A 14,894-nucleotide genomic window follows, 5' to 3' on the forward strand; every position below is an offset into this window, starting at 1 on the left:
AACACTACAGTCTTATTAAATGAAGTCACAAAAAACCCCAACTTTGCATGGTATACGCTGGCCTGCTAGCACATATGTTGGAAACTGAACATAAAATATAGAGGGGAAATTCCACGGGCAAAGTTAAACCAAACTGTGCACTTTTACCAGTACAATCAGAAACAGTCTCATGCAGAAACAATAACAGATATTAACAGAGGCACTAAGTAACTTGCTGATTAATCTCGCCTAGAAACAAGGAGAATGGAGGCAGGTTGTAGTCAGTAACGTAACAGTGGTTTATAAGCTCCTTCTCCTATCACCCAAACCTGAGCAGGCTGAAGGCCCTGGTCACCTCAGTTCTTGAAGTGTCTCGACTTGGCCTTCCCTCACAATCACCTTCACACCAGTTTGTGATGTGCCTGTGCTACTGCTTTTGCTTTTTGATGGGAACACAACAAGATGTGTTCCCTCTATGCTGCAAGCAGTGCAGTGACAAACCTTCAGCCCTTTTCTCATAGATCCAGTTCAGCTCAATTTATTCCCCATTGCTGGCTTCAACTAAGACTTATCTCACATAACATTACAAATACATAACACCTATTGCAAATGAAACATACACAACACAGTAACCTAACACCTAGACTTGACTTTTGGAAGCACAGACTCGTCAACAATTTTGAAGTGCCACCAATAAGAACACCACTGAAAATACATTAAGTAATGGACAGGCACATCATACCCATGCACTAGGCTGTACTATTAGCCAGGATGCATGCCTTCTTTATAATCCTATTAATGCACTGCAAGAGTCAACAGTGTTCATTTACCTACGCCTGTTCCCTGCAACACCTATAAAAGGTGCAGTCCCAAAATGGTGAAAAAGCAGAATTCAGAATGTGCAGCCTTTTTCTAAGTATCTTGTGTTTTTCACCATCAATAGGCATTTGCTGCTTACCTATGCTTTCCCCACTCTGCTCCTTTTACTCCTCTCCCTCAAAGCTTTTCCAAATTAATTATCATCCGTGCCCTGAGAAATTCCCGCTGATGAACACCAGGCTGATGCAAATTATATAGGAGAAGAATGTAGAATTATTATTTCCCTGCAAGGCATATTAAATTGGAACCTGCACGAACCATGAGTTGTTCAGTTCACTCTACTCCCCCCCCAAGTCAAAGCAGTAATTTAGCATGCTACTGCAAATGAGCATGAGTGACTGATCAATTAAAACAAATCTGAATACGTGCTGGCTTTGCAGAGCTGTGTCCATAATTAGATCAGTCATTGGCACTGAATTTGATTAGTATCTTTACAAATGACAGTTTTCAATTATAAGAAGAGTAAAAATTCAGTATATCGAATTAAATGTCTTCAGTGCTACTATGCACTTCAGTTGATCTCTTCCTATTAAGTTTACAATGAAAGCTAAACACAAGTAACCCCAAGGTCATCTCTCTACCAGCATAATTCAAACTTGAATTTCAGCAAAACAGCTAGGAGCTTTCCTCACACATAAAACAACTGTGTTTCATCGAGTCCTGCAATATACAATTCCCTAGCATACCTAGGGAATTGCCTGGAGGCAGCCAATTATAATTTCTAATGCTGTACTTTCAACAGAGTGCTTCATAACGAAAGCTAGACTGGACACAGCAAATCTAAACTGGATGGTCCAGCTTAGGAGCAGCCTGGGAAATGACTTTCATTTCTCTCTCTGCCACCAGTGTGGCTGATCTGGATTAACATCCCTACCGTGTCTTTTTTGTTTTTCACCAGTTGGCTACCTCTCTATATATGTAATTTGTAGTAAATGATAACTCAACTGAACTGGAGTTCAGCAAAACCCAAAGCAGATTAAATAAATAAAGCTTAGCAGTTAAATGAACATAGCCCCACTCCTACCACTGGTACACTGCACAAAAATATAATGTAATCTGCGTAATCCACTTCACAGGATTCTGCAGTTGCTGCAGATGATGATACAAGCAACTGTCTTATCACAGATGATTCTGCAGGAAAAGACTGCATACTTCTTTTGTGTGCAGGTGATCACTGAAGTTTCCGGGCTGTGATAAAGGATGGATGGAAGAATAATGTTATGGAACTTTACTACAGTTCAAAATGGCAATGGAATACAGTAATTTTTTCATGTGCTTCCATTTCTACACATGAATTTTATTCTGCCAAAGTAATGGGCATGTCTGGCTGAAGGCAACTGGTAAGAACCTTAAAAAAACAAACATAAATAAAGACTTCCACTGACATCTTGTTTCACTAAATTCACTAAATACAAAAAGAATGGCTTATTCTAAAATTAGTTTGCAGAACATGCGTTGGTATTTATCTGAACAACATCACTAATCCATTGAATAGAACATCTTTAATTTGATTAAGGTAAATATTTATTGCTCTATTTACATATGCTCTATTTACACTTAAAGGTAGACTTTTTAAAATTAAATTTTACATGAAGCATTTCTCATATCTCCTGACTGCTAAGGGCTGTAAATGCTTAAGATTACAGATGAAGCTCTTCCAGCTTTGACCAAGGATTATAGATTGAATGCTACAGAAAACTGACAGCTCTGAAAATGTTTAGCATCCAGAAGTACAGACACAAGCAAGAGTCTATACGATGTTAATCATACTGTTGCTTCTTGATACTTCTCTTGAATTGCTTTATCTGAAGAAATTTTAAAAAGCCATGCAAAGCCATGACCAACAGGGGAGATCCTAGAATTGCTCTGAACACAGCAGTCTGTTCTGTTTTCTAGCTCTCACTGTTTAGATGAATAAATCTAATGTTGCAGGCCTAATCAAGGGCTAAATCGATTGAGCTAAATGCAGCCATTAAAGCCATCGCTTTCAGTTCAACTGCTATTTCTTTAGCTTCAAGCCATTCATATGTTATAATGTGGCAGCCAGCTCATGCCCTTTCCCCTTTCCCCTCGTGATGCTGGGAAAGCTTTTCAGAGCACTCTGTTTACAGCACCCATACGTACGTGTCATAGACATTCAGCAGCCAGTTGAGGCACATGTCCACGCAGAGAGGAACATTGACCAGATTATTGTGCTCCTGTTCCAGTCGATCATAAATAGTGGTCAAGCAGTTGATGATCTGCAGAATATCCATCGGCTGGTCATTTTGCTTGAGGTTGTGCTGGTCCAAGGCATCGCATGCAGCAGACAGATTCAGGAGATCCACTGCAAAAATAAAGAAACACAATGAAAACTGCAGAGAGACAGTGGTTGTACTACCAGTATCCAAAAAGTAGTTATAGATACAACTGTTTGCTTGGCTTACATGTCTGGTCAGAGGACATTTTATATTCTGTGGAAGTCAGGTGTAAGACTGGTTCCAAGACTCCCACAGGTGCACTGTTTATTCAGCTGTGGTCTTAGACAGCAGTGTTTATAAAATGTTCTGGTTTTTTTAGCCATGAAGTACCCATTACACTATTAGATTGTATGGGAATATTACCTAAACTACTGTGTAAATAAAAATTCTATGTTTCATGTTTTATATTCCTACAGATAAGGTACTGTTTGACAACTGTGTTCACTGGATGTGCTGTACACACAGTGCTCATCCTCAGCTTTTGTGAAATGTACTACTCAAGTCAAGAAATCTTCAATGAACCAAATTCCACAAGGAACATGCAAAAAAATCACAATGGAAGGGGGGTCAACTTCCCTGCTACTTTTTCTCTTGCAAGAACATGGGAAAAAAGATTCCAAAATTTATTAATAGAATTCATAAATCTTTAATTCTGATGAGTGTTTAAATTTGTAAGTACCTTTATGACATAATGCAGTAAGGCAAATTTAATACCTATCAGTCAACACAAAACAGTTTTTCTGCTACTGACATTTAAAATCTTGATTTCTATTTCAGTTTAAGTCAGCTGTATTTTGAAATTTGGATGTCCACAGCAAAACAGAACATCAGCTCTTAAAAATATTCTTAATTTCTGAATAATAACAATTTCATACTTTGGAGGACACCAAATCAGAGAGTTATGAGATGCTGAAAACAAAAGTAATCAGAAAAATGAGACTATCTGGGGCAGTAGATCTTCCTGCTGTGACATGAAAACCCTCTGTAAATCCTTGCATAGAACTTCTAGGGGTTGAGCAAAGGGGGAATGAAAGCCCAGATGTTGCTAGCCCTACGCATACCATGAATAGTCACAAAGTGCAGCACAATTCAGTGCACCTCAGGAAAACCATCCTGAAAATTTGTTACAGAATTGGGAAATAAACTGACCCAATTGCAAGACCTGTTTTTCTCTCACTGCAATAAAACTGTGTTTTATTGAGTCTTGATAGGCAAAATGCAGAACCTCATACAGGAATCCTTTTTTAGAACATCATGCAGCTTAAGGACACATGTGCCAAATTCACACTTGAGAATACTAGAACAATACCAAAGATTAAACTGGCGCCTTGAAAAATACTTCAGCTGCGTGCAGGGCTGCTTGGTTACATTGCATTGATAATATGCTGTGATTCTGGAACTGCCAAAAGAATTTTAGGAGCAGAAATTTCACTGAAAATCAATAGGAATATCTACTGCTAAATCCTTCAAGTGCTTCTGAAAATTTCATCCTGGTGCCTGAGGTACTCAGTGCTAGAGTGAATATGGAAAGCCCACAACGCTACCCCTAGTACTGTACCAAGAGATTTAACTTAGAATATGTTGTTTTACGCACAGGGCATTATTACGTTTTTTGGTTTTTCATATTAGCATATGGATAGTTACTAAAAAAAAATGTGGAATATTTTATTTAACCTACTAGCATATAAAATATAGCTATTCTGAGGTCAGTGCTATACCCTGCAAAAGCATATTTATCAGATCCATCGCAAAGAGTCATAGCTAGATACCTTTCCTCTAGCAATTTATTAGCTGAACTGAAAATAGAGCAATGCTTTCACAATACCTTTAATGCAGAGCTTTAGGCTGAACTCTCAGTTCCTTTGAGACAGTGAATCAATGGTAATTAAATGAACCCCTCAGGCATCTGGGTGGCAGCTTAATTATACATCAGCTACTGCTAAACATGGGTCATTCCATTTTGCAAAAGCTTTTCTTGCTAATAAGCAGAAACTTCTGAAAAGCCCTCTGCCCTGCCTCTTCCTCAGCCGCCCATCCTATCAGGAATTTAATAATGCATGTCCATCTTAACATAAGCAAGAAATGTTTGCTACCAAGCTCCACTTTAGGGGACTTCTTTTCAGGGGAAGAGTGGCTCTGGCCTTCACCAAGGTGAATTCCTCCTGTCTCTTCCTCACCACGTTTAAAGGAATGTGTTGGAGGCCTCTCCAGAATCAGTAATTGGTGTATTTCTTTTCTGGGAGCAAGCACCAAGTAAACACTGAATGGGGGCTATAGCCCAAACACATATCGAAGAGCTGCATATTCTTGGACATCCAGTGATTTACAAATCTTTGATCACTTCATGTTTTGTAAATTTAATGGGTCATCACTCTTCTATTTTAAATTCTGAAACTGACTGCAAAATTTGAGTGAACTGTAGCTTATTTGAACTGTAGCAAAATTTGAGTGAACTTCTAGCTTATTTTGAATTCCAAGTAATGTATATAAATATTTCTTTGGCCTTAAAGGCAAGAGTAAGTATGTCTACAGCTAGGTCAGCTTGTGGCTAGAATACAGAAAAAGGATAAAATAAGACCTCGAATAACCAACCAGCTGAAGGCCAGAGGACACAATTTAACAGGCATGATAAGGTGTGCTACGGAGTTCAGCAAAACTCAACATACAGCTAGTGATAAGAAAGCATTAATGATGCTCTCAAAATTCAAGATCATCTCCTTGTAATCTGATGCTGTTGGCTGATACATTAAAAATATATATTTAATGTAGCCTGTATAAAATTAAAAGAAAAAAAAAAAAAACTAACAGAAGATGTTGAATATTTTCTTTCACTGCATCTCCAAGAAACTTTTGTGGACACATCACATTTTATTGACTTCACAATGTTCAGATGTGGTTTGCACTTAAAGATCAGATCTTTAAAAGTAGCAAAGCAAGAAAGTCAATGTGCTTTGATGTGATTATCAAAGGAAACCGTACATTAAAAAAAAAAACCCCAACAAACGGTGCAATAGTTAACTTGGCATGCCCACAATAACTTTGAAGGCTGGAATGATAGAATCTCACACTCACCTAAAGTTACATTCTCCGAAAGTAACACAGTACACAAGCATTTATTTGTTAAGGATTACCTTTTCCTATTATTATCCTTAACATCCTAGTGTCTTAAAGTTCATAGGGCCGATTTACAAACTGAAGTTATTTTTGAACACAAATCTAAATACAGTTCATGTTTAAAAGCGTTTGTACTCTTGTAACAAATAATACAGGCTGCTTTTTCACTCCTATGGATTTTTCTTGTACTCACACCTTCAGAGTTTGAAAATACTCCTCAGAAGATAACACTACTGTGTTTTTTATGCAGTTTGCAGAAGAGAATATATGTACATAGACAGTTTTCAAACTCCTGCAATTTTAAAGCTGAAATAAAAAGTGGGAGCTTAGAGAAGCAACTACTGCAGGTAGAAATCAGGCATTTGGGGCTACGTGTAGGAGTCCTGAAACCCAACACTGTGCTCTATTTCTTCTGGTGCCAAATTGCAGAAAAAGAATTTTGTAATTAGCTTTTTTTAATCTAATCGAAAGGGGCTCACAAGTGACACTGCAAGCACAGAATACACAAACACAAGAATAGTGTCTCCAAGCAAAAATATTTGCAAGAACAAAGACTGTTAACTAAATTCCTTAAATACTTCTCCTTAGTTACAAGAGTGAAGAATGTGCTAAAGTATTCAGTGTAAGCGCCACTGCGTGTTTCCGATAACATCCACTCTCAGAAAACCTACCTAAGTGTAACCTGGAAAGACAAACTGATTTCAGTGCGTAATTTACAGTTCTTCACTGTAAAGCCCAAGATGAGCAGAGAACAGTGGTAGAATAAAACTAATTACAGATAAAACAGGATGCAAAGTTTTGCACTTTCAACCTGCCTGCTACGCTTGTGCACTGACAGCTAGAGAAACCCATAATTCAAGAATTTTCTTCGTTACTTCAGTGCTGCACTCATTATGAATACTTTCCACTGCATATTATTCCCATTTTTTTATGCCAGCTCCCCACGATTGTCATTAAAACATCTTTGGAATTCTGATTGTCTACTATCAAAATTCAATCTTTGTCACAGTATCCATGCTGAAATCTTCAATTACTTTACAAGAATTTTCACTGCTTAATTTTGTGTTTTTTTTTTTTAAAAAAAAAAAAAAACCTTTTTTTTTTTTTTTAAATAAATCTAGAGATTGCTCATTAGTGGAATTCACCCATCCTTAAAAGTCTAAAAGTATACATGCTTGATAACCTCGAGGTTTGACTCAGTTCCAGAAAGCATGTGAGCACAAATCCAAACTTGAGATAAATCAGCAGTTGAGACATTTGCAATTGTGTCAGAAATTTAACCCTATAATTAAATGCCAAACGTAGTCAACGTTAAAATAATTTTAGTAACCCTCCAAACTGTGCTCCCTAGCAAACTCTTTGCTTTTGTAACTGATTGGTCTATCAAGAAAACTATGAGCAAATTATTTAGCCATTGGATTACAAGAAGCTGAAGCAGAAATGTAACTGAAGTGACAGGCAGTAAATGATATACCAGTTGCGAGAACTACAATGTCAGATCACGCATGCACGTCATTGTGGCAGGACTGACTAGAGAGTTCTGAACACAGCCAAAAGCTGGGTCGAAATGAAGCTAAACGCTTATTGTGATGATCTCACTGAAAGGCAGCAATCCCCCAGGGTTCAGGATTCAACCTAACAAACTATTAACAGTTCCAGCTCTGGCACAGTTTTTCCTCTGGGCACTCATCGTTCTTATTACAGAACAATTCTGATTGTATGTTGAGCTGCACGTGGCTGACATGGGATGTGCCTCTGGTAATGAGCAAAGAGAAAATATCTTAAGATATGAAGAGTGAAAAGGCTTGAGAGTGAAAAGATGAGGAGTACATAGGGAATGTTCATTTTGTTCCTGATCAACTGTTTTGTCTCATAAGTGTCTTGTACTTTCAGCCTGCTAGGAAGGTGCAAAGTAATGGCATCAGGAAATGCCTCAGGTGAGAAGTTTCCATACACTGGGGAGCGCCTGGGAGGAGCGGAGGAAGTGTTTTTCTACTTCTAGAAGTTGTGATAAACTCATGGCTTGGTACTGAAGTCTTCCTGGCATCTGGGGCCACAAAGGCAGGTACTTACAGCAGAGAGCTTTCTGCAGCCTGCGGAGCTTCATGGCAGTTCTGTATGCTGAGAACCTGACATTGTTCAGGTCCGCTGTTGGGGAAGAATATCAGAAAAAGAGGTTAGCTTTGTATCTTACAAATAAGCAGACTTACAATGACGTTGTCCACCCGAACTCAAACATTACAATCAGTGGTTCAAAGAACTGGGCAAAAAATGCTATGTTAGAAGCCATATTTCACTGAACAAATACACTAAAACCTTGGCAATCAATCTTTCAAAAGAAAATCAGCAAGTCCTAGAGGCTTACTTCCGTTCTTTCAAAGGTGCTGAACTTAAAAGAGTACTTGAAAGGACACAACCAGCAACTGCAGCAGGGTTGTCTGAAAAACACCACAGCCTTTTTAGTGTAGGTACTTTAAGAGATAAGGCTCCAGATCTCCTGCCTCCTTCCCTGTCTGAGGCACATGGCCAGATTGTTTGCAGGCAGCCAGAAGCAAAGAGCCATGCACAGAAAAATGCAGGCAACTCTCAGCTATGGCTGAGATTACAAAAAAAAAACAGCAATGAAACATTTGTGCTTCCCAACCTAAACAGACACCAGCATGTCCTGAGAGGAACACTGCTCCCAGCAGGGAGCCAGCAAGGTAAACTTCTATGACCCTCTTGGAAACTGCAGAGAGCAGGTTGAAGAACACAAGCGACCTAGGTCCAGTTTCACTGCAACCTCCTCACGTGGCTCACAAAACCACATCATCAGCAAGAGCCCTTGCTTCAAAAGGAGCTTTGTGCCCATGGGTTCTCAGGACACTGCAGAGAGAAGGCGGCCATGTACTCAACCAGCAGTATGCTGAGCAGATAAATCTCCTGGCACAGGGCAGGCTTGGTCAAGGCTACGTGAACATTGCTTAATACTTGCCCCCAGCAAGATACAGCAACCACTCAGCAGCCTAAGAAGTAAATGCTAGACAAGACTGAAAAGAAAGGAGAGATTTTAAACAGAATGTGTCTTGGACCTAATCCGACCAGGAAAGTGGATTTGCATCTTTCTCTTCCATCTGCCTGTGGAACCAGACTGAAGATGATGTGTGTACTCTGATCTAGTCCCCGGCTTCTGCTGAAAGCAGCTTTAAATGGGTAAACCCATTTAAAACAAGAACAAAATAAATTTACTAAGAGTGAGGTCAGAGCTAGCACAGCTGCATTCCTGCCAGTGCCACAGCCAGCTCAGTTACAAGTAAGCCCGGCACACCAGAACCACTCTGCAGGTAGGCCACTGCTTGCACAATTCAGAAGCAAGCCCAAGGTGCGGAAACAAGTGCCCCACTCCAGCAAAAGGCTTTTGTTCAGGAGAACAGATCAACAGATACTTAAAGCAAATACAGCTACAAGCTGGTAACTTCACTCAAGGCAGTCAAGAGCACCCCCAGGGTTAGCAGCCCCCTGCACAGCCACCCAGCTCACGAGCACTCCAGGCTGCTCCCAGTGCAACCATCGTGACACTTAACAGCCTATGCAAGCCAACATGGGCCCTGTGTGCTGACAGGTTTCAGCACCCAGCAACGCTGCTGAATGGGTTTAGTTTACAACTGCTGATGAAACCTGTGGGCCTACGGAGTTAATGATTAGGCAGCATTCTGAAAATGTAAACTCCTCTACAAATACAAAAAGAACACAAAAAGCAATGACGCTGGCTCAGAACAGAGGTCCACTTGGCCTAATCACTAAGATATCTCCAAGCCTTGCAGGCTGTTTGAGAGACAATATTACAAAAAGCAGAGCAAATACAAGAATGGCACTGAGGTGCTGTAAAGGTGTTTGCAATTGGGTAGTTTGGGTATAACTATCCCAGCATTGTTTACAATGCTGTGCAGGTATAGGCAGCAAAGGGAATATAGTCTCAATTACACAAATTTTAATTAAGCTATTCCAAATGAGTAATTTGAAGTCTGATAATTCAGTAATATTTAATACCTTAATAAAGGCTGGGAAGTGCTTCTAAAACACGCCTTATAGTAGAAGGGGAACTTTCAGCTTTGTGCAGCATTTCTTTTTCTTTGCACATTTCCATACACCTTTTTAATGGGCAGTTCTCCTGGGCACTGTTCCTGCCAGCTCGCCCTCTCACAATTACCCTGACAGGTCCAGAAGCCTTAATGTGTGGAATAAAGCATGCAATTAAAATAAAGCAACTTAATTTGTCTTTAAGGGAAATTAATAAAGCAGTCCCTTGCAAACACACTGTGCCTTCAGTTACATTTTGTACTCTTGTTGTAAGTCTACACTTGCATTCTGGAAAAGAAATAAAAATTGTAGCAATTTCATTTGTTAAAAGTAAGACTAGTCAAAAATAGTTGGATTGGAAGCTCATATATACTAGATTATGGCAAAATGAACAAATCTTCCCTAAATTTTAATTGTGTATTCTGAAAAACCTTCTCTGCTTATTACTTACATTTTTTGAAGTACTAGCAAATATAAACATACCCTGCAGACCTTAATCAAGGCAGAAGGTGCTATCCATGAGGACATTTAATCTTCAAAATGCTGTAGTTTACATATATTTTTTCGTATATTTAACACACTCTGAATTTCTTATCGACCATAATGACAATTCTGCCAAGAAGTATCTGCTGTAAATGACCAAGAAGCAATAGCAAGGGCTATTTTCATAGGCCTCATGGCAGGGTCTAGGAAAGCAGTAGCAATGTTATCACTTAGTTTTAAATTCTGAGGCCACGTAGCTGCAGGGTGCTTCTGCTCACACCTTCTCTTACCAGCATTAATCTATGCCCAGTTTTAGTTCTGATGTCAACTGTCCACTTTCTGTCCTTGTTAGCCACAACCACCTGGATGGCTCTCCGATCACGTGCGGACAGCCTTTTGCTACAACACTGCCACACCATATCACATCTTTGCCTTGAATTTTAGCACTTTCATTTAAAATCTGGGAGTCCTTTAAATGCCTTCTCTGACCTCACTCTCAACCCAGTTGTGTTTGTACCTTTCATCTGCCCCTTATTCCACTTCAACAACAAATATTACATTCTAAACTATGTTAAATTAAAAAAAAAAAAAAAAAAAAAAAAAAAAGGCCAATAATAAGTGGTTTTATGGCTCATGAAAGACAACAGCATTTTATATCTATAAGACAAGAATTTGAATTCTGACTTCATCTGCAAATGAAGGAAGACTGATCATTGGAGAGGGCAATACAGTGAATGGTCACAGAATCACAGCATGGCTGGGGTTGGAAGGGACCTCTGGAGGTCACCTGGTCCAATCCTTGCTTCAGTACGGCCATCCAAAGCAGGCTGCCCGGCAACACATTCAGGTGGTTTCTGCAGATCTCCAAGGAGGAGACTGCACAACATCTCTGGGCAACCTGTGCTGGTGCTCCATCACCTGTATAGCGCAGAAGTACTTTCTGATGTTCAGATGGAGTCTTGTCCTGGCAATGGACACCACCAAAGAGAGCTTTTTTTTGTCTTTATTGCTCTGTCCCTTCAGCTATTTACTCACATTCCTAATATCACTCCTGAGCCTCCTGCAGGCTGAACAGTCCCAGCTCATTAAGGCTCTCCTTACAGGAGAGATGCTCCAGTCCCTTCATCATCTTGGTGATCAATCAAGGCAGAGGTGGCTAGTCCTGATAGTGAGGAGGGGCCAGCACCTAACAATGAACCTCAAGAAGTTCAATAGGGCTAAGTCTAGTGTCTTGTTCCCAAGTCAGGGCAATCCCAAGTGCAAACAGACTGGTTGGAGAACAAACTGACAGCTGCCCTGAGGAGAAGAACTACTAGTTCTTCTAGGAGAATACTAGTTCATGATGAGGCTTGTGGAGCACTGGAACAGGTTGCAAAGAAGAACCTGTGGATGCCCATCGTTGAAGTGCTGAAGGCCAGTTTGGACGGGGTTTTAGGCAGGCTGAACTAGTGGAAGGTATCCCTGCCCAGAGCAGGAGATTGGAATTAGATGGTTTTTAAGACCCTTTCCAACCTAAGTCAATACGTCACTCTGTGATTCTTTGCTTAAGGAACTCCATATGTACCTTGCTCTGAACTCCCTTATTTTGATACCTTTCTCCTTTGTCTCCTGAACTTTATAATTAGTTTTTTTTTAAAACTGTATTCCTATGAAACTGCTGGTAGTACTTTTTCTACACCCAAGCTACTGCTGGGAAGAATGCACTGCTTCACAGAACAGAGAGGGGAAACCCAGCTCTCCTCTAATCAGGATCAATATGCTTTACTTGCTCGTGTATGACTCCAGTTAAATGAAATGTACAACATAAGACTGCCAAGCAATGAGGCTTGGTAGCTCTGCTTGCTATCGTTAGTCGTAACGTCACCATTAACAGCAGTGAAGGAAACCTAGAGTAAGGCAGCATAAGGCACTGCTTGGCTGCCAGCCAGATATAACTACTGGGAACGTGTGGAGGAGGGAGGAATGAGGCACAAGCAGCAGCAATCTTCCAAGGTTTTATAAAAACATTAGCAGCTCATCCTTTCCTGTGTTTTTTTCCTTCTTGAGTCCTGAGGGAAAAAAAAAATTGGATGCTTTCCACTCCCAAACAGACTAGCAAAAAGTTTGGAGCCACGAAGTGTTGAATCCACCAATCTTTTGCCACCTCCGAGCAGGTAGAATAGCTAATTATACCAAATATGCTTTTTTCCAGCCTTTCCTCCAAAACCTAGGGAATGTGCACAGTCTCATATTCCAAATGAGGTGATCAGAGGTCTAAAAAGCCTTGGGAGCACACGAGACCTTTGCAGGTTTTTTACAATACTGCAACTCCAGTCCTAGTGCTCACTGCTTGAAAGGTAACTTTCACACATAAAAAAAACGTAGATGCTCAAGAGCATAATGTGCTTTTGCATTCCGAAATAATCACATAGTGGAAAAGGTCACCTGCCCCCTAGAAACAAACAGACCAAGGAAAAGGTCGCACTGCAGTATTTGGTGACACTAGTACTTATGCCCAGGAGGGGTGAGGAAGAGTGGCTCTCCACCACTCAGCCGTGAATGAACTCTCTGTTCAAGGGAGTACATAAATGCTTATGGGGGAGAAGACAGAGGATTATGCTACAGAAGACCTGTAAGACAAGGCAGATGCTGAGGCTTTAGCAGCAATGAACAATTCTCATCTACACAGTAGTAAGTTCATCCCAAGATCTTTCTCAGCTCCTAACACACCCCTCTCACTTCTCTGAAAGGGCTCCAAGAGTTAAAGTATAAACGACCCTTGAAATTAGGAAATCTTCTTTTGCTGCTTTCTTCTGCTCATTATAGACAGGTTAAGCTCCCCCACCTATTTCGCAGCATCTAATGCTGTGGGAAGAAAGGTATCTAGAAAACTGTTCTGCTCCATCAGGCACCATGAAATGCCTTGAGTTACTCCACAGGAACTAGTGCTCCTTACACAAGTAGCTTTAAGGAAAAAGACTTCAAATTGCTGATAGGAAGAACTAAAATCAGAACAATTGTTGAAAAACAATCAGACAATTAAATCCAATTAATCTTATCCAATTAACCTCTTCTGTATAATTCTGCAAGTTGAGAGAAATCTCAAAATGTAAAGGCTACGCTTTTCCTCAAAAGAGCTAAAACAGCACCATCAACACATTTTTCAAGGCTGTATTTCTACAGAATTGAGAAACAGCAGTAATTACGTACAGCAGAACCTTTTGACAGTGGCTAATCAAGTAAAAATCACTCAGTTGAGAAGTGGTCCATGATTTGCATCATAAATTTAAACCACCTGCCGGAGCATCCCACTTGCTACTGACACAGTATCAACAAATAAGAAGTTGCAGAATCTTGTTTTTAATTCACCATGCTAAATTCCAGATTCTACACTGGGATATGAATATAGCATTAACAGTAAAAACAAAGCCTCATGTTCAGGATCCTTTTATCACGTGAAGTAAGACAGCAAGCATTTAAAAGTAATAAAAAAAAAATTGAAGAACAATGAGTTTTTTAAAAAGACCATATTTAATAAGGGATGTGGTGTCCAGTTTGGAAGGATATTTGCTTTGATTATTATACATCTAATCACATTACAGTAGTTCCAGCTGCCATTAGTGCTGAATGACTGGGATGTTCCATTGGACCACGTACTGCCCTCTAACACAGCTAATCTGACTGAATGTTTAAAAACTCTGGGATAGGCCAGACTATGTCCTGATCTCACACACACGGCATCTCTGAAATCCTTCCTACCTGGACACCACCTTCTTTTTAGTTTATGGATCACTTTTCTACATTACTGTGAACATTATTACAATCACTTTTTATTGATTTCTAACTGAACAGCACAGTCATTTCTCTTGATTTTATGGACAGCGAGTTTTTCACTTCCTGGATGTCACCAAACTGAAAAGAGTAGTTAGATGCTTCAGGTGATAACTACCATCTCAACAGTTAAATTTGTCAAGTTCAAAACTAATTTCGCTGAAATAAATTAGATCTCATCAAGTCATATCCTCATTTGGCCATGCTCATCAAATCCTAATCTTAATTTGGCAAGATTTACAGGGTTTTTGTTTTGATCTCACATGTTTGCAAGGAAAAAAAAAATATGAACCTATGTCAATACACTTCAAAATCTGAAAGAAGTTTTTC

General features: G+C 39.8%; 1 protein-coding gene across 1 annotated transcript in view; it reads right to left on the reverse strand.

Annotated features, from left to right (window-relative positions):
- The window catches only part of DMD (dystrophin), a gene marked incomplete at both ends in the record, with an annotated part of 1,041,552 nt that overhangs the window by 51,528 nt on the left and 975,130 nt on the right, over positions 1-14,894 (reverse strand). Inside the window, 2 exons of the mRNA XM_079549062.1 lie at positions 2,983-3,184; positions 8,286-8,360. Coding sequence (XP_079405188.1) covers positions 2,983-3,184; positions 8,286-8,360 — 277 coding nt within the window. The remainder of the gene's footprint in view (positions 1-2,982; positions 3,185-8,285; positions 8,361-14,894) is intronic.

The sequence above is a fragment of the Tetrao urogallus genome, assembly GCF_951394365.1.
Source record: "Tetrao urogallus genome assembly, chromosome: 1".
NCBI lineage: Eukaryota > Metazoa > Chordata > Aves > Galliformes > Phasianidae > Tetrao > Tetrao urogallus.